Source organism: Oncorhynchus keta, chromosome 3, assembly GCF_023373465.1.
Source record: "Oncorhynchus keta strain PuntledgeMale-10-30-2019 chromosome 3, Oket_V2, whole genome shotgun sequence".
In the NCBI taxonomy this organism is placed as follows: domain Eukaryota; kingdom Metazoa; phylum Chordata; class Actinopteri; order Salmoniformes; family Salmonidae; genus Oncorhynchus; species Oncorhynchus keta.
This window is the reverse complement of record NC_068423.1, coordinates 214,109-235,226: the sequence shown is the minus strand read 5'-3', so window position 1 is coordinate 235,226 and position 21,118 is coordinate 214,109. Positions and strand designations below refer to the sequence as shown.

Here is a 21,118-nt window from a genome sequence, read left to right as displayed (position 1 = left end):
GCAAACATGAAAACCAACAGCCAAGCTGTCTTCATCAGGGTATAATCATAAACACTGTGGGATGACTCGTTTATATAGTGTCAAAATACACAGGTGTCTGTAATCATGGCCAGGAGTGGCCTAATATCATTGGTTAATAATCAAATATTAAAATGTCATACAAAGAACAGTATACAAACAAATGGATAGCATACGATCATAGATTAATTTGACTATACAAGTTTACACACAATTACAATGGCAAAGTCACAATAATCACAAGAATGGCTTCAGATCAAAGTCTACGTTGAGACCGAAGGGCGCAAGGGTCTTTAAATTAAAGATCCAGGCAGCCTCTCGTTTTAATAATAAATTATCAAGGTCACCCCCTCTCCTAGGGAGGGTGACATGTTCGATGCCAATATAACACAGAGACGAAATCAAGTGGCCTGCCTCCAAGAAGTGGGCCGCAACTGGATAAGTAAAGTTTTTACACCTAATGGTGCTATGATGCTCTGAGATACGTACTTTTAATTCGGGCTTTATTCCACCCAAACCGGCTCTCCAACCCTGTTCCTGCAGCTACCCAGTGCTTAATTTGGAAAGCCAAGTGAAATCTGTTCGGGAACATCGATAGTAACGTTTTCACAACAAAACATATTTAATTAAACTGTTGACAGGCCCTCTTTCTGGGTGCTGGAGAAAGAAATGAAGGACAGAGTGGAAGAGATGGAAATGCACAGGGTAAGATTCTGTAGCTAAAAGTAATTTGTCAGCCTATTAATTATGAACATATAAAAAATGCGGGAACGTGTACTGGAGCAATGAAGTGGTGACGCAGGGTACCGTACTAGACCACAAATTACCTCTAAGTCCCGCCATTTTTAAAGGAGAAACCACTGTATGAACTGTAACTCAGTCAAATATTTGAAAATTGTAGCATATTGCGTTTATATTTTTGTTCAGTATAATCCATGTCATAACAAGATGCCCAGTGCTTCAAGCCTCCTCCTCAACCCTCTCACGCTCTCTACCTACCCCAGAATTTCTGTTGCATCTTGCGCCATAGGGTATACTTGTCTGTCCATCATGCATGTAAACAACTAGCACTGATTGGTGAAGTAGAGCAGGAGTGAAACTGTGACAGTCAGTGCAGTGACAGCCAGGAGGAAAGGTGGAGGGATCAAAGGGTAGGATGGATGGATTCCGGAGTATAAATCCTTGATCATAAGAGAAGCAGCCAGGCACTCATGTGGATGGATCAATGGGTGGACTGGGGGCCTTTTAGTACCCCAAGCTGGGTATAGTTGGGAAAAGCAGGCAGTTAAGTAAGCAAGGACACAGAGATAAAAAGCAAATATAAAATACTAAAGGTGTGTTTTTAGTCTAGATTTAAACATTGAGACTAAGTGGATTGACTGGCTGTTCATAAGGTTTGGTGCTCTGTAGGAGAAGGGACGCCAGCTTTGTTTTTTGTTTTTATATTTGCAGAATGGCAAGAAGGCTGGCGTGCAGTTGTATTGGCATGTCTTTAAGGTATTTGGGAGCTTGGCCGTGTAAAGCTTTGTATGTTTTGTATTGGAGACTGTTCAAACTTTTTGTTTCCTGGTCGGCAGCATTTTGTACGAGTTGGAGATGTTTCAGATTGGTAGCGTTACAACCTGATAGAAGAGCCTTATAGTAGTCTAGATAGGATGTAATAAAGGCATGGATTCATTTGTCTGCATCAGTAAATAAAAGTAAGATTAAAAAGTCCCCATCAAAATCCATCAGACTTTTTTTTGCATGGGCTGCGTCTCAGTCCTCCGCATCCGCCAATGGCGGCCTTCCACATCTACGGTGGAAGGTGGCAGAATTTAGCTTTGTTTGTCAGAACAAAATCTGTATTATCGCTGCCTTTTGGCTTACAAACTAATATGACAACTTAATGGAAAGATTAGACTCTCACAGACACGATGGTGTTTTCGGTTTTACTTTACAACCACAAGCGTCACAGAACTCATCTGAAATCGGTAACACCAATCTCCCAACTTCCGTCTGTAGCGTCCAAACAGTTTGTGTGTTACACACTATGACCTCTCTATGGAAAGGAGAGACTCTCAAGAACATGTACATCTCTAGGACGCCCAGAAGCCTTGCAAGACTCGTCTGAAGGTAGTTTAAAAACAAATGTATATATTATATATATATTTAGACCAAAAAGAGTCCTAAAATTCCAAATCAAATAGCTAAATAATCCTTGGTATGACCGTCTTAAAACAATTCCATTTGTTAGTTTAGTAGAACCCCTCCACTCCTTCGGTATTAAATAAAAAAGGCTGCACTGGTTGTGTTCTTTATGTGGGTATTGATGGAGATGTCACTCAAATTCATTTAGATTTGATAGACCATACATGTTAAATCAAACATTTTTCTCATCTTTTCTACATAAATCCTCCATATTCCTGAACAAAACTGTGAACACACAGTCTATTTTTTTTTACATTGGATAAACGTAGCGACTCAGAGCTAAAAATAAATAAATACATCGTACACTGTAGTTAAGCAACAATGGGAAAGCAATTCTGCTTTGAAAGTTCATTTAAAGAATTTGAGGTTAGGATAGCCTAAATGTTTTAAAGTTTGTATTGTAGCACATGTAAATGGGTTATAGTTCAAAAAGTATACATAGCTTGCATACAGATTTTTGCTACTATCTAAATTGGGTCAGTTTGCACAGTTTGCACAAATGTAATTTGGTGTTGATAGCTTCAATAGTTCAAAAGGAGACTTTTCTAGAATTGTTGATGTTTGTCTATTGAAGTGTATGACCCTTTTTATTGCCATTGAAAAGCTTTGGTATTCATTTTAAATATTGTTGTCGTTCAAAAAGTATAAATGATATCCCCCCAAATTCTCAAGCAGTCTAAGTTGGGGCGATCTGCACATTTAAATGTTGGTTTTGTGTTCATAGCTAAAAGAAAATCAAATAATATCAGGGGAATAAATTGACATTTCCTGAAGGAAATGTGCATGCTTGCAAGTCATAAACTATTTATCGTTGTGAAATAATAGTAGTAGTGGTATTGGTAGTGACGGCAACCTAAGTGTTTCAACCACTCCACAAATGTCTTGTTAACAAACTATTGTTTTGGCAAGTCGGTTAGGACATCTACTTTGTAAGTAATTTTTCCAACAATTGTTTGCAGACAGATTATTTAACTTATAATTCACAGTATCACAATTCCAATGGGTCAGACGTTTACATACACTAAGTTGACTGTGCCTTTAAACAGCTTGGAAAATTCCAGAAAATGATATCATGGCTTTAGAAGCTTCTGATAGGCCAATTTACATCAGTTGAGTCAATTGGAGGTGTACCTGTGGATGTATTTCCACTTGGATTCGACATGCGGTAGCAGAGAGATCACTTTATGACTAGGGTGGCTGGAGTCTTTGCCTTCCTCTGACACCGCCTGGTATAGAGGTCCTGGATGGCAGGAAGCTTGGCCCCAGTGATGTACTGGGCTGTACTCACTACCCTCTGTGGTGCCTTGTCAGGATGATCTTGGATGGTGCAGCTGTAGAACCTTTTTCAGTCTCCTGAGGGGGAATCGCTTTTGTCGTGCCCTCTTCACAACTCTCTTAGTTTGATTGGACCATGTTAGTTTGTTGGTGATGTGGACACCAAGGAACTTGAAGCTCTCAACCTGCTCCACTACAGCCCCATCATTGAGAATGGGGGGTGCTCTGTCCTCCTTTTCCTGTAGTCCACAATCATCTCCTTAGTCTTGATCACATTGAGGGAGAGGTTGTTGTCCTGGCCCCACACGGCCAGGTCTCTGACCTCCTCCCCATATGCGGTCTCGTCGTTGTTGGTGATCAGGCCTACCACTGTTGTGTCATCAGCAAACTTAATGATGGTGTTGGAGTTGTACCTGGCCGTGCAATAAAGGGTGACCAGGGAGTACAGGGGGGAACTGAGCAAGCACCCTTGAGGAGCACCCGTGTTGAGGATCAGAGTGGCATATGTGTTGTTACCTACCCTTACCACCAGTTGCAGAGGGATCCAGTTGCAGAGGGAGTTGAGGTGTTTAGTCCCAGGGTCCTTAGCTTGGTGAGGAGGTTTGAGGGCAATATGGTGTTGAACTCTGAGCTGTAGTCAATTCTCACATAGTGCATTCTCACATAGGTCTTCCTTTTGTCCAGGTGGGAAAGGGCAGTGTGGACTGAAATAAAGATAGCATCATCTGTGTATCTGTTGAGGCGGTATGCAAATTGGAGGGCGTGTTGGGTTTCTGGGATAATGGCGTTGATGTGAGCCATGACCTGCCTTTCAAAGCACTTCATGGCTACAGATGTGAGTGCTACGGGTTGGTAATAATTTAGGCAGGTTACCTTAGTGTTCTTAGCCACAGGGACTATGGTGGTTTGCTTGAAACATGTTGACCCGTCCTCTGTGAGTATCTCTATAAATTACGGGACTTGCTAACAGACGGCGGATCAAGTTTCTTCGGGGTGCGGCCATGCCATGAGGAACGAATGACCTAACTCTCCTTGGAAACCAAACTCCTATCGACAAAACACTTATGTACTTTTCCTATCCTACTCAGACAGAAGCAATCATCACAGAAATTATCCTGTGAAACTCACTGTTTGCATTAAAGACTAAATGACTGAATTCGCAATCCATCCCAGCTGGGATCAGAGGAAGAATTTACTGCTTAGAAGAGCTCTCATAGACTTTGCTTTCCCGGACAACACTGCCTTTTTCCCGGCTCTATCATGGCTTCATCCCATCCAAACGTAATCCAACTTATATTACAAAAAAAACTAAAGATAAAACAGTACATCATATAACATTATTACACCACTACAATACAAAATGTTCAACACCACCAGACAACAATATCACAATGTATGCGTATACATCTGTCTGTACCTTTGTGTGTCTCTTCACAGTCCCCATTGTTCCATAAGGTGTATTTTTTAACGTTTAAAAAAAATCTGATTCTACTGCTTGCATCAGTTACCTGATTTGGAATAGAGTTCCATGTAGTCATGTCTCTATCTAGTACTGTGCGCTTCCCATAGTCTGTTCTGGACTTGGAGACTGTGAAGAGACCTTTGGTGGTATGTCTTGTGGGGTATGCATGGGTGCCCAAGCTGTGTGCAAGTACTTCAAACAGACAGCTCGGTACATTCAGCTTACACCTCTTACAAAAACAAGTAGTGATGAAGTCTATCTCTCTTCCACTTTGAGCCATGACAGATTGACATGCATGTCTGTGTACTTTTAAAGGACAGCCATACTGCACTGTTCTGAGCCAACTGCAATTTTACTAAGTCCCTCTTTGTGGCTCCTGAACGCACTACTGAACAGTAGTCTAGGTGCGACAAAACTAGGACCTGTAGGACCTGCCTTGTCGATAGTGTTAAGAGGGCAGAGCAGCGCTTTATTATGGACAGATTTCTCCCCATCTTAACTATGTAACAATACAGAGGCGGATGCAAGATGCAAGCAACGATGGTTTAATGAATACAGTTTACAACAGCAACAGGACAGACAGACTGTACTCAGACGGAATCCGACCCAGGGACTAGGGCGCATCTTCCAATGATAGCGTGCTGAGAAATCCAGGGGAGTGTGTCCGGATGGGTAGGAAGGAGCACAGCAGATAATCCACACAAGGGCGGCGAGAGAAGAGCACAGACACACGACACAACCTCAGGGAAGTAACAACGATCTGACAACAAGAAACACTGGTTACAGAACATATAAAGGGAAGATAAGTGGTTCCAGCTGGCGCAGACAATCAGGCCGAGATTGGGAACCACGCCCACACAAACACGGGAGAGAGAGAGAGAGAGAGAGAGAGAGAGAGAGAGAAAGAGAAAGAGAGGCAGTGGATTCATGAACCGTGACAATACCCCCCCCCCCCCTAGGAACGCCTCTTGGCGTTCCCAGGCGAATTTACCTGTCGATTGAAATCATCGATAAGGGAGTGATCCAGAATGTCCCTAGCAGGTACCCAACTTCTCTCCTCCGGGCCGTAACCCTCCCAGTCCACCAGGTACTGGAATCCGCGTCCCCTCCTTCTAGAGTCCAAAATACAATTGACAGAAAAGGTAGGTTCCCCATCAACAAGTCGTGGCGGCGGGGGAACCGGGGCCGGCGGGTTAATGCGTGCCTGAAACACAGGTTTTATTTTAGACACATGAAAGGTAGGATGAATTCTCCTATACGCCGGAGGAAGCTTGAGCCGGACCGCCACCGGACTAATGATCCTGGTGACTCTGAACGGGCCGATAAATTTGGGGGCAAGTTTGTTCGAAACGGATCGGAGTGGAATGTTCTTAGTAGAAAGCCACACTCTTTGGCCAACGACGTATACCGGAGGCTTCGACCGGTGGCGATCGGCCTTAGCCTTGGTGCGCGCCCCACCCGGAGAAGAGTCTCACGGGCTCTGCTCCATGCGTGACGGCACCTCTGGATGAAAGCGTGAGCGGAAGGAACAGTGACCTCGGACTCCGTACTGGGAAAGATAGGTGGCTGGTAACCTAAACTACACTCAAACGGAGAGAGACCTGTAGCTGCCACTGGCAACGAATTGTGAGCGTACTCAACCATAGAGAGTTGTTGACTCCAGGAAGAGGGATTCTTAGAAACCAAACATCGCAACACTCTCTCCAAATCTTGGTTGGCCCTCTCCGTTTGACCGTTGCTCTGGGGATGAAACCCTGAAGACAGGCTGACACTCGCTCCCAGTAACCTACAAAACTCTTGCCAAAACTTGGACACAAATTGGGGCCCCCTGTCAGAAACTACGTCCATCGGCAGGCCATGTAAGCGAAAGACGTGATCCACGACAGCTACCGCTGTCTCCTTGGCAGATGGTAATTTAGGCAAGGGAATAAAATGAGCCGCCTTCGAGAACCGGTCCACCACGGTCAACACCACCGTCTTGCCCTGGGAGGGCGGGAGGCCGGTAACAAAATCTAGCGCGATGTGGGACCAGGGTCTCGAAGGGACCGACAGCGGTTGGAGTAACCCATCTGGGGGTCGATTAGAAGTCTTCCCAGTGGCACAAACCGAGCAAGCCAAGACAAAACTGTGAATGTCACGAGCCATCAGTGGCCACCAAAAGCGTTGCTTAACCAAAAGCTAGTGCGGCTGACTCCTGGATGACACGCTACGTTGGAGCAATGGCCCCACCGAATAACATCGGACCGACACCCCTCCGGCACAAACAACCGATTAGGCGGGCAACCGGGCGGAGGCGTTACCCCTTCTAAGGCCGTTTTGACCCTCGATTCAACCTCCCATGTGAGTGTGGATACCACTAGGGTCCCGGGTAGGATGTACTCGGGAGTGGATGGGTGTTCGGAATGGTCAAAAATGCGAGAAAGGGAATCGGGTTTGACATTCTTGGAACCCGGGCGATACGAGAGAGAGAAGTCAAAACGTCCGAAAAAGAGTGCCCACCGCGCCTGTCTGGAGTTGAGTCGCTTAGCGGTTCTGATATATTCCAAATTCTTGTGATCGGTCCAAACTATAAAAGGTACCCCCGAACCCTCTAACCAATGGCGCCACTCCTCCAGTGCTAACTTCACTGCCAACAACTCTCTGTTGCCAATGTCGTAGTTGCGTTCCGCAGGTGATAACCGATGGGAAAGGAACGCACAAGGGTGCATCTTGTCGTCAGAAGAGGAACGTTGGGAAAGTACCGCACCTACCCCCACCTCTGAAGCGTCCACCTCTACTACGAACTGACGCGAGGGATCGGGAGCTATGAGGATGGGAGCCGAAACAAAGCGGCTCTTGAGTTTGGCGAATGCAGCCTCGGCTGTATCGGACCACCTGAACGGCACTCTGGGGAGGTTAAGGCGGTAAGAGGAGCGACTATCTGACTAAAGTTGCGAACGAAACGCCGGTAGAAATTGGCGAATCCCAGAAACCTCTGTAGGGCCTTACGGGAATCTGGGCTTGGCCAATCCACCACAGCCTTAACCTTGTCAGGATCCATGCGAATACCTTCAGTCGAGACGATGTAACCTAGGAATGGAACGGATTGTGCATGAAAAATGCATTTCTCCGTCTTGACAAAAAGTCCATTCTCCAACAACCTCTGAAGCACTCGTCTGACGTGCTGAACGTGTTCCTGGAGAGAAGAAGAAAAAATCAGTATGTCATCCAGGTAAACATATATGAACTGATCAATCATATCTCCCAGCACGTCATTGACGAGTGCCTGGAAAACCGCTGGGGAGTTGGATAGCCCAAAAGGCATGACCAAATATTCGAAGTGCCCTCTGGGGGTGTTAAACGCGGTCTTCCATTCGTCCCCCCCCCCCTTATGCGAACCAAATGATATGCATTACGTAAATCCAACTTAGTGAACACGGATGCTCCCTGTAACCTTTCAAAGGCTGAGGACATCAACGGTAAGGGATAGGTATTCTTCACTGTGATGTTATTCAACCCACGGTAATCAACGCAAGGACGCAGAGATCCGTCCTTCTTTCCCACAAAGAAGAACCCCGCCCCCGCTGGAGAAGAGGAAGGACGAATGAATCCAGATGCCAGAGAATCAGAGATGTATCTCTCCATAGCCTCCCTCTCAGGAACAGAGAGTGAATATAACTTGCCTTTAGGCGGAGACTCACCTGGCAATAATTCTATTGCACAGTCATAGGGACGATGCGGAGGAAGAGAAGCAGCACGGGACTTACTGAACACCTCCTTCAGGTCGAGGTATTCAACGGGCACGTTAGACAAATCCACTGCCTCCTCTAGAAACACAGAATCAGACACAGACGAACAGGCAGACACTAAACAGGACTCAAGACACTTGTTACTCCACATGGATATAGAGTTATGACCCCAGTCAACTCTGGGGTTGTGTTGGGTGAGCCAAGGGTGGCCGAGAACTAATGGTGCAAGGGGTGAGTCCATGAGTAGAAATGATAGTGTCTCAGTGTGATTGCCAGAAGTGATGAGTGTGATAGGTTCAGTGGTGTGAGAAATGTTGGGGAGTTCTTGACCATTGAGAGCGTTGACGGATATCTTGTGCGTGAGTGAGGTGATAGGAATCTGGAGTTTGTGAGCGAGCTTGAAGTCCATGAAATTACCCTCTGCTCCTGAGTCCAGTAAGGCTTGGGTGTCGTGCGTGTGGGTGGCCCATCTTAGTCTTACCGGGAGGAGAGTAGATGATGAGGTCTTCTCTGTGGTGACACCACCCGATAGTAGCCTCATGTTTACTACCGGGCCTGATCTTTTACCGGGCAGGAGTGGATAAAGTGGCCCGCTCTACCACAGTAGAGACAGAGTCCTTGGGATCTCCGCCTCTCCCTCTCTTCCCGGGAGGCGAGCTCTCCCAGCTGCATGGGTTCGTGAGCGGAGGCTGAACTGGCCGTGTTCCCGCCGCTGGCATGCCCGCCCTCCGTGTCGTTATACGGTCTGTTAGGGCATGCTCGGCGGCCAATACGACTCAGACGAGCGTCGACCCTCAAGGCTAGTTCCACTAGTCCATTTAAACTCCTGGGAAGGTCCAGAACATAAATCTCCTTCTGGATCCGGTCCTCCAGCCCATGCAGGAACATGTCCCACTGCGCCTCCTCGTTCCACTGACACTCTGCGGCCAGAGTGCGGAATTGGATGGAGTATTCCGATACTGAACGGTCTCCTTGGCGAAGGTCAGCGAGTAGTCTGGCCGCCTCCCTACCCGCCACGGCCCGATCGAAAACCCTTCTCATCTCCTCGGAGAGTGTCTGGAAAGAGGTGCAGCATGGGTCCTGGTTCGCCCACACCGCCGTTCCCCAAAGAGCCGCTTTGCCTGATAGCAGTGTGAGTATGAATGCTACCTTAGACTGTTCACGGTTGAAGGTCCGTGGCTGCAACGAGAAATGCATGGAACATCTCGTAAGAAAGGCTCTGCAATAGTCAGGATCACCTGAATAACCCTCTGGTGTCGGTAGCCGTGGCTCTAGCTGGGAATCCGGCTCTGGCGGGGCGGGTTGAACTGCCGGTGTAGGTGGCGCAGCGGAACCCCTCAGATGTTGTAATTGTTGGATCAGCTGGGATACCTGCGTCGCAAGGGCTTGTACTGCCCGATCTGTGCTGGAGATGTTCTCCTCTTGTTGATCCATTCTCGTGATACTGCGGGAAATGAATTCGGTCAGACTCGTTGAACTCGCTGCATCCATGGTATGGTCAGATCGTTCTGTAACAATACAGAGGCGGATGCAAGATGCAAGCAACGATGGTTTAATGAATACAGTTTACAACAGCAACAGGACAGACAGACTGTACTCAGACGGAATCCGACCCAGGGACTAGGGCGCATCTTCCAATGATAGCGTGCTGAGAAATCCAGGGAGTGTGTCCGGATGGGTAGGAAGGAGCACAGCAGATAATCCACACAAGGGCGGCGAGAGAAGAGCACAGACACACGACACAACCTCAGGGAAGTAACAACGATCTGACAACAAGAAACACTGGTTACAGAACATATAAAGGGAAGATAAGTGGTTCCAGCTGGCGCAGACAATCAGGCCGAGATTGGGAACCACGCCCACACAAACACGAGAGAGAGAGAGAGAGAGAGAGAGAGAGAGAGAGAGAGAGAGAGAGAGAGAAAAAGAGAAAGAGAGGCAGTGGATTCATGAACCGTGACAAACTACTGTTGTATCAATATGTTTTGACCATGACAGTTTACATTCCAGGGTTACCCCAAACAGTTTAGTCACCTCAACTTGCTCAATTTCCACATTATTTATTACAAGATGTAGTTGAGGTTTAGGGTTTAGTGAATGATTTGACCCAAGTACAATGCTTTAAGTTTTGTATTTTGGTTGAGTACAGCAGCCATTCATATTTAATACTCTCGCCTGAATAATTGTGTTGTATCCCATTGTACCCTGCCTTTATATGGTATCTTTTAACTACCTATTTTAGTAAATAAAACCTTGAATTAATTATTTGTGAAACTGAAGCCATTTGCGAGTGACTGGGTTTTTACAGCTCCAGAGCTTATCGGCTATTCAGAATGAGAATATAATCAAATCTAATGTGATTATATTGTTAATATAGTAATTCATGGTATAACGGTTAATTATAACTACTGATAGAGTTAATTCAAGAGTTTCTCTATGTCCAACCCTTAATACATAGTAATGCCCCTCTTAAGATGACTACGCCTGGCTAGCACCAATTTACTCCTGTACTACCACCGAAGCATACTCCTGGGCTACAATATCGGCCTGCTAGCTACCAAGAGCTACTTGGAACCCTACTAATTCCACGACTGGTCTATCGACGTCACCGCATGAAGAGGCAAAAACAGACTTACCCCCATCGCGACGTCCTCCCCCCCAAAGGCTAACTTTCTAGCCCACACTATATCTGTTTGCTTGCTAACCCGGTCTGCTAACTGCTAAACTGTCGGGCCCTGGTCTGCTAACTGCTAGCTTGCCTGCCCGGTCTGCTAACTGCTAGCCCTTGCTAACTGCTTGCTTCCTGATTTGTGATTACTGTCTTATTTCACTGTAGAGCCTCTAGCCCTGCTCAATATGCCTTAATTAACCAACCATGTTGTTCCACCTCCTACATATGCAATGACATCACCTGATTTAAACATCTCTAGAGACTATCTCTCCCTTCATTACTCAATGCATAGGTTTACCTCCAATGTACTCACATCCTACCTTACCTTTGTCTGTACACTATGCCTTGAATCTATATTATTGTGCCCAGAAACCTGCTCAATTTACTCTCTGTTCTAAACGTGCTAGACGGCCAGTTCGTATAGTCTTGGTGATGTGGAGGTTAATCCAGGTCCTGCAGTGCCTAGCTCCACTCTCACCCTCCAGGTGCTCTCATTTGTTGACTTCTGTAAACGTAAAAGCCTTGGGTTTTGTGCATGTTAACATTAGAAGCCTACTCCCCAAGTTTGTTTTACTCACTGCTTTAGCACACTCTGCCAACCCAGATGTCTTAGCCGTGTCTGAATCCTGGCTTAGGAAAACCACCAAAAACCCTGAAATCTCCATTGCTAACTATAACGTTTTCCGCCAAGATAGAACTGCCAAAGGGGGCGGTGTTGCAATCTACTGCAAAGATAGCCTGCAGAGTTCTGTATTACTTTCTAAGTCTGTACCCAAACAATTTGAGCTTCTACTTCTAAAAATTCACCTTTCCAGAAAAGTCTCTCACTGTTGCCGCGTGCTATAGACCTCCCTCTGCCCCCAGCTGTGCCCTCGATACTATATGTGAACTGATTGCCCCCCATCTATCTTCTGGGCTCGTGCTACTAGGTGACCTAAACTGGGACATGCTTAACACCCCGGCCATCCTACAAACTAAGCTTGATGCCCTCAATCTCACACAAATGATCAATGAACCTACCAGGTACAACCCCAAATTAGAGGTTGAACGATTAATCGCAATGGCCGATTAATTAGGGCCGATTTCAAGTTTTCATAACAATCAGAAATCGGTAAACACGGGCACCCTCATAGATGTCATCCTAACTAATTCGCCCTCCAAATACACCTCTGCTGTTTTCAATCAAGATCTTAGCGATCACTGCCTCATTGCCTGCATAAGTAATGGGTCTGCGACCAAACGACCACCCCTCATCACTGTCAAACGCTCCCTGAAACACTTCTGCGAGCAGGCCTTTCTAATCGACCTGGCCGGGGTATCCCGTCAGTAGATGATGCCTGGCTATTCTTTAAAAGTGCCTTCCTCACCATCTTAAATAAGCATGCCCCTCTCAAAACATTTAGAACTAGGTATAGATATAGTCCTTGGTTCACGCCAGACCTGTCTGCCCTTGACCAGCACAAAAACATCCTGTGGCGTTCTGCATTAGCATCGAATAGCCCCTATGATATGCAACTTTTCAGGGAAGTTAGGAACAAATATACACAGGAGGTTAGAAAAGCTAAGGCAAGCTTTTTCAAACAGACATTTGCATCCTGTAGTACTAACTCAAAAAAGTTATGGGACACTAAAGTCCATGGAGAATAAGAGCACCTCCTCCCAGCTGCCCACTGCTCTGAGGCTAGGAAACATTGTCATAAATCCGCTATAATTGACAATTTCAAGAAGCATTTCTCTACGGCTGGCTATGCTTTCCACATGGCTACCCCTACCCCGGTCAAATGCCTGGCACCCTCCACAGCAACCTGCCAAAGCCCCCACCATTTCTCCTTTACCCAAATCCAGATAGCCAATGTTCTGAAAGAGCTGCAAAATCTGGACCCCTACAAATCAGCCGGGCTAGACAATCTGGACCCACTCTTTCTAAAATGATCTGCCAAAATTGTTGCAACCCCTATTACTAGCCTGTTAAACCTCTCTTTCGTATCATCTGAGATTCCCAAAGATTGGAAAGCTGCCGCGGTCATCCCCCTCTTCAAAGGGGGTGACACTCTAGACCCAAACTGCTACAGACCTATATCTATCCTACCATGCCTTTCTAAGGTCTTCGAAAGCCTAGTTAACAAACAGATTGCTGACCATTTCGAATCCCACCATACCTTCTCCGCTATGCAATCTGGTTTCAGAGCTGGTCATGGGTGCACCTCAGCCACGCTCAAGGTTCTAAATGACATCATAACCACCATCGATAAGAGACATTACTGTGCAGCCGTATTCATCGACCTGGCCAAGGCTTTTGACTCTGTTAATCACAACATTCTTATTGGCAGACTCGACAGCCTTGGTTTCTCAAATGATTGCCTCGCCTGATTGACCAACTACTTCTCTGAGTCTCTATGGGTGTGCCACAGGGTTCAATTCAATTCTCGGGCCGACTCTCTTTTCTGTATGCATCAATGATGTTGCTCTTGCTGCTGCTGATTCTCTGATCCACCTCTACGCAGACGACACCATTCTGTATACTCCTTGGACACTGTGTTAACTAACCTCCAGACTAGCTTCAATGCCATACAACTCTCCTTCCAACTGCTCTTAAACGCAAGTAAAACTAAATGCATGCTTTTCAATCGATCGCTGCCCGCACCTGCTCGCCCGTCCAGCATCACTACTCTGGACGGCTCTGACTTAGAATACGTGGACAACTACAAATACCTGGTGTCTGGTTAGACTGTAAACTCTCCTTCCAGACTCACATTAAGCATCTCCAATCCAAAATTAAATCTAGAATCGGCTCCCTATATCACAACAAAGCATCCTTCACTCATGCTGCCAAACATACCCTCATAAAACTGACCATCCTACCGATCCTCGACTTCGGTGATGTCATCTATAAAATAGCCTCCAACACTCTACTCAACAAACTGGATGCAGTCTATCACAGTGCCATCCGTTTTGTCACCAAAGTCCCATACACTACCCACCATTGCGACCTGTAAGCTCTCGTTGGTTGGCCCTCGCTTCATACTCATCGCCAAACCCACTGGTTACAGGTTATCTACAAGTCTCTGCTAGGTAAAGCCCCGCCTTATCTCAGCTCACTGGTCACCATAGCAGCACCCACTCGTAGCACGCGCTCCAGCAGGTATATCTCACTGGTCACCCCCAAAGCCAATTCCTCCTTGGTCGTCTTTCCTTCCAGTTCTCTGCTGCCTATGACTGGAATAATTGCAAAAATCTCTGAAGCTGGAGACTCACATCTCCCTCACTAGTTTTAAGCACCAGCTGTCAGAGCATTTTACAGATTACTGCACCTGTACTTTGATGGGCTGTTTACAGATAGGCTATCTACCTACCTCATCCCCATACTGGTATTTATTTATTTATTTTGCTCCTTTGCACCCCAGTATCTCTACCATTCCAGTGTTTAATTGCTATATTGTATTTACTTCGCCACCATGGCCTATTTATTTCCTTAACTTAACCTCATTTGCACTCACTGTATATAAGACTTTTTGTTTTCTTTTGTTCTACTGTATTATTTACTGTTTTGTTTATTCCATGTGTAACTCTGTATGTGTCGAATTGCTACGCTTTGTCTTGGCCAGGTCACAGTTGCAAATGAGAACTTGTTCTCAACTAGCCTACCTGGTTAAATAAAGGTGAAATAAAATAAAAATAAATTAGATTAATTTGGTTAGGATAACAACAATCAAATAAATCAAATCAAAACATTTTTCAGTAATTAATCAGTAAATTATCTTTAATATAAATTAGCCTAAAGTCACAACAAACCAAATCAAAAAAATTTAGGTAAACAGGTAAAAAAAAAAAATTATTGCGATTTTACTTGTTTTTTATTTCCGTGATTTGTTTTCCTCATCCTTGTTGTGTAGTATGGGGGCTCTGAAAAAACATGAACAAATGCTCCAAAAAATAATTTTATTTAAAATAATCTCTCAGTAGTGCTGTGTAATTAAGCAAAAGTTTATTTTTGTTTTTTAAATAACTAATTGACCGATGTTGGTTCACTTATAAGCTCAATTTTCCATTTCTTTAGAGATTTCTCTCTAGGACATGTCGTCCAACTCACCATAGTTAAAGAGCAACTGCCCCTAAAAAACAACTTCTCATTTAGAAAACAGCCTCATCAATATGTGTCAAACACTTGTTCTACCTTCAAAATTTGCTACAAAGTGTAAATAGGATAACTTTGGTCATGTCAGTCTCATCCAAAACAGAATTTACTGAGACCTGTGTCATTACTGCATCACAATGTAAATGAAGGTTGGGTTTGTTTCAATCCTTCCCACATGCCTACATCTGGCATTACACAAGTTATCATCAATTCAGAGTGCAGCTGCACACGCCCCAACCATAATGCCCATGGTAAATTTGATTGACTTTGGGCTAGTTAAGACTAACGGTTAATTATATTAAAATTTCAATAGCTCCAAATTTACTTGACCTAAAAATTCCCGTACAAATGTTGAAAGCATTTAATGGAAAAACTAAAAGGTGTGCAACATGAAAATATTGTCTCATTTACATTGTGTAATTTCTTGACAATCCCTAACTAGCCCCAGAGATAGGATATCCAAAGTCAAACCAATATCTCCACGGTTGCACACCAGCTGGCTGAAGCTATGTGTCGAAATAATTTGGCTAACTCTTTCCACCTGCAAACACACACGAGACACCCACATTGAACCACTCTCCAAAACCAACTCACGTTTGAATTCGGTCATGGCCACTAGCAAATATAAAATGAGGCCAAATCAGAAAGTGCAGTCACCCTTTAAGCGCAGCAAACGTGGTAATTAACTACAATTACCTATTCTTGTTGGTTCTTACCTGGGCAAGCCTGTGGGGCTGGCAGATACACGGACAGGAACAGTGATAGAGACACGAGAGAGCTAAAGAACAGTTGCTTAGCTATCTCTACCTGACAATACATCTAATTGATTGATAGCTGTTAGCAGTCTTAAAAGTATGCCTTATCTACTTTGAAGAACTACTGAAATAGTGATTTTTGGCAGACAGCAGGCAGCTAACCAGCTAGGCTAGACTCTTTGGGTTCTACTAAGCTAACATATTGAATTGTTTTAAGATGGTCATACCAAGGATTTTATAGCTATTTGATTTAGAATTTTAGAACCCCTTAAACTGACCGATTTTGATGTCGATTTTTGTATTATGCTAATTAGATTTCCACAGGGGCGTGGACATCAACTATAGGTGGTTAAAAAAGCAAACCTCTCCTTTAAAGTTTTCCTTTGAAGACCAAGGAGCTTTTATGAAAATGTAAAATGGTTGATGTTTAAATAGCACAAATAGTATCAACAATCTTTTGCTAATTTAAAATGGTTAAAGTTGAAAAAATATATAAATGGTATCAAAAAGCTATATACAAACAGCCTATTCCAGACCGGTCTGCACATTTTAAAGTTTGAATGATGTTTCTAGCTTAAGCGGTTGAAGGATAATTACAGTGGACATGTTTACCATTCAACTCTATGGCCTTTGAAATGCATTGGGATTAATGCATTATGGTTTTAGTGTGAAAAGTATAAGTACTAGCAAAAACGTTTATTTTTCAAGCACATTGACCAGTGGCAATCTAGACGTTTTAGAGCTTTTGTTGTTAGTTTTGCAGTTTTGGCTCTACAGTTTCCAGAGGAAAGTGAATAATAATAAGTATGAACGATTTCTAAAGTTGCTCTTGATTTCAGCAAGCACACCTTGTAATAAAGTAAATACAACTAAAAAGAAAATAATCTTACCCTAACCAAGTGTTTTTTCAGTACCTTGCTTGAGTGCTGAGTGTTAAATTGTCAGATTTTTTAAATGTAATTATACTCTCTCATTGGCCTCCTACAGGTTGAACTGGAGACACTGGCAGTGATAAAGTGGATGCAGAACTATAACTTTGTTCTGTCTGCTAACCTGCATGGTGGGGCAGTGGTGGCAAACTACCCCTTTGACAAGTCAAGAGACCCCCGAATCAGAGGCAAGACTACATACGCCACAACCCCAGATGACAAGATATTCAAAAAGGTACAGGTGCATTAAAAAAAAGCTCAGTCAGATTATAGCACATGTTGAAACATGTGTCTTTGTGTACTTACAGTTGGCCAGGACGTATTCATATGCCCACAGTTGGATGCATAAGGGGTGGAACTGTGGAGATTTTTTTGATGAAGGGATCACCAATGGAGCCAGTTGGTATTCTCTGTCCAAAGGTGAGTAAAGGTCCTGCATTGATATTTGGATGAACCCAGATCAAAGTGTGATGACCAAAGTATGAAAAATGACAGTTGCTGGTACATTGATAACGTTTGCTCATAAAGTCACTGGCTTTTAGTGATGGGATGTTAGGATCTTTTGACTCATTTCGTTCTTTAGATTCAGTAATGCCGAGAGCATGCAGGACCACCCCCTACCGGTGAATGGTTATCTAAAAACTTGAAAGAATCATGATTCTACAAGCCTCTTGTTCACAATGGGAGGCATATTGGAGCTGTCATTGATGACTGAGACGGATAAAAGTGTGCTTCAAACAATGTACATTTGTGACTCACAACTTGAACTCGGTCTTATGTAGCAAAATTTTAAGTTCTGTTTTTTACATTGGATAAAATGAAAGGCTCAGAGCTACAAAATGATATATCATACACTGCATTTGAGGAAACAATGGGAAAGAAATTCTGCTTTAAAAGTTGATCAACTTGTAAATTCGCTTTGACAAAAGTCTTTCAATGTTTTGGTACTAGTATTGGAGAGCCCTTTGTCTACGCCCATTCAGCATTGTTCACACCCTCTTAAGCCTTAGCCCCACCCATCTCTTTAAGGGTTGATCCAAGCGTGCTGTACTAACTCGCCAGTTACTTCCAGACATTTGAGGGAGAACAGCTCACTAAACATTACTCGCCCTAGCAGAGCTGGTTAGGCTGTTATGTTATCCAGAGCATTGGTGACTGCAACTGTGCTGTCAGATTGTCCGTAAATGCAGAGCGTTTCGCGTTCAGAGCGCACACCGGACTCTCTGGCCAATAAATAGGGTTGATCCGAAAGCTCTGACCTCACAATGACATGTCATGTTTTAGAAGCTTCTGATAGGCTAATTGAAAGAGGCTAATTGACATCATTTGAGTCAATTGGAGGTGTACCTGTGGATGTATTTCAAGGCCTACCTTCAAACTCAGTGCCTCCATGCTTGACATCATGGGAAAATTAAAAGAAATCAGCCAAGACCTCAGAAAAAAATGGTAGACCTCCACAAGTCTGGTTCATCATTGGCAGCAAAAACGCCTGAAGGTACCACGTTCATCTGTACAAACAATAGTACGTGGGACCACGCAACCGTCATAACGCTCAGGAAGGAGACGCTAGAGATGAACATACTTTGGTGCGAAAAGTGCAAATCAATCCCAGCAAAGGACCTTGTGAAGATGCTGGAGGAAACAGGTACAAAAGTATCTATATCCACAGTAAAATGAGTCCTATATCGACATAACCTGAAAGGCCTCTCAGCAAGGAAGAAGCCACTGCTCCATAAAAACCCCAGACTACGGTTTGCAATTGCACATGGGGACAAATATCGTTATTTTTGGAGAAATGTCCTCTGGTCTGATGAAACAAAAATAGAACTGTTTGGCCATAATGACCATCGTTATGTTCGGAGGAAAAAGGGAGATGCTTGCAAGCTGAAGAACACCATCCCAACCGTGAAGCACGGGAGTGGCAGCATCATGTTGTGGGGGTGCTTTGCTGCAGGATGGACTGGTGCACTTAAGAACAACAAGAAGTAGATATTCTCATGTTTATTTATGTTAGTGTAGGGTGAGCTGCACACAGTGGACTTCCTACAGTGACAACAGCAAAATCTGGTTCATAGGCACATGGATAGGACATTGTTTTTGCACCAGGAACAGTAACATTTCTTACCATGGAGCTGCCCAAAATCACGGCTGGTGAGAAGAACGAGGAAATCTGCACACTCCCACGCTTCAAGGATGATGCAAGCCTCCGATAGATGGAGAAGCCCCGCTCGTTCCAGAGCAGGAACAGAAGGTTGTCGACGTCGATTTCGAATCATAGGGGAAAGAGTAGGAGTAGGCACAGTGGCCGCAGACACAGGTATCCCTAGCGACGAAGGTGCAGGAAGATCAGGCTCCAGGGCAGCGAAACTATTAATTGTTTGTATCTGCTCCGGGCCTCTCGTTGGGAGTGTAGACAACTTTGCCGGAGACCACTGACTTCAGCTTCCACGGCTCGTGACATACGACCATCGTTTATTGCCATGCTCCCCTTGCTGATCTCCGCTATCAGATATGGGGAAGGAGAGGCACGAGATGGCTTCCCTGGTGAACGGACTCTGGGCAACACCGGCCAGTCGGAATAACAGAATTGCGTGCGCGAATTCCGTCCAGCCACCGGCACAGATTTCTTACGTAGGCTGGCGACCTGCGTGATCAAGGAAGCCACCTTAAGCCTATAATCTTCGTCAAGCAAACAGTTGTGGCATTGGAACTCTGAGTGATCCAGTTTGTCCCAAAACAAAGCGTAGTAGATACATCTCCTACAGCGTATGGAACTGTTCATTTACTTCTCTAGACAAAGAGGGCTCCATTGGAATACTCATCTGGGACCAACTTCGTTAGCTTGATGGCTAACGTTAGCAGCTTAGCTAGGTTAGTGGCTCTTTCAAGCAGACTTTAACCTGTCAGTTAAGCGGGACTCTGGGACAAGAAAGAGCAGCCCTAGCTTTTAAAAGCTAACCGCGTCACCGAATCCATGCAAAAATAAGTTTTGTATTTATGTTTATCAAAGTTTGGTTATGTTTTAGTTATAATAACAAACCAAGTGTTTCCAGCATACAGCTGTGCACTCTGATGTAGTGACACACTGTTGACGTAGTGAGTATTGGAGGAAACATAGTGGAGAGGACCTTATCACAGTGTCACGGGACCCAGAGGAGCAGGTGCCATCCGATAGCATGGTAGATACTTAGAGGGGGGGGGGGTCAAGGTAAGCAACTTCGATGGTGTCTTTGTTCTTAATGTCATCAGTGTCCGTCAAGGAAAAACAATGATCTCCAAATTCAGTGTCCATGTACTGTAGACTATAATCCCCTTGAAGCTGAAATGTCTCTGGAACAATTGAGCTAAGATCAGCGACGGTAGCAGTTATTCCAGAGGGCAATACAAGCTTCCGAATATCAGGGTTCTCCATGACCTGCAGTCTGGCAAGCATTTCTGTTGTATAAAGAAAGAGATCCTGTATCAAGAATAAAATGTATGTTAGTTATCATATTGGCAATTCTCAACAAAAAGGTGTATCAGTATCCCATTCAATCACAAGTAAAGTGCTGCATAATAGTTCAATATTAGACCACTTATTTTGAAAACATCTCCAAGACTCCTTATAAACATTTAAATTATATGCTAAATATACATCTAAAACAGTTGTATGACCAATGTAGAGTGTTTCAACCCAAGATGTTGTATATTGGGTGGAATAGGGGGTTATATTAAAAGTTTACAAAATTAAAAGCATGGCTTATAGTAGTTACATGTACAGTAATTACTATGTAATTACATTTCACAGGATATATCAAAATGTCAGTTCTTACAATGTTGTTATAAAGAAAAGTATCATAACTACAATGTCTCTACACAGGAACAAGCAACTTAATGTTAAGTGAAACACATCATGAATTACTCATGTAATTACTACGTAGTTACTATGTTACAACGATGGCAGACACAGACACCC

At 44.3% G+C, this 21,118-nt stretch overlaps 1 protein-coding gene across 2 annotated transcripts in view; it reads left to right on the top strand.

Annotated features, from left to right (window-relative positions):
* Positions 1-21,118, top strand: part of cpn1 (carboxypeptidase N, polypeptide 1) — a 142,186-nt gene that overhangs the window by 54,926 nt on the left and 66,142 nt on the right. For both annotated transcript variants that reach the window (XM_035744510.1, XM_035744491.1), the window contains exons 4-5: positions 17,222-17,398; positions 17,472-17,583. In XM_035744510.1, coding sequence (XP_035600403.1) covers positions 17,222-17,398; positions 17,472-17,583 — 289 coding nt within the window. The remainder of the gene's footprint in view (positions 1-17,221; positions 17,399-17,471; positions 17,584-21,118) is intronic.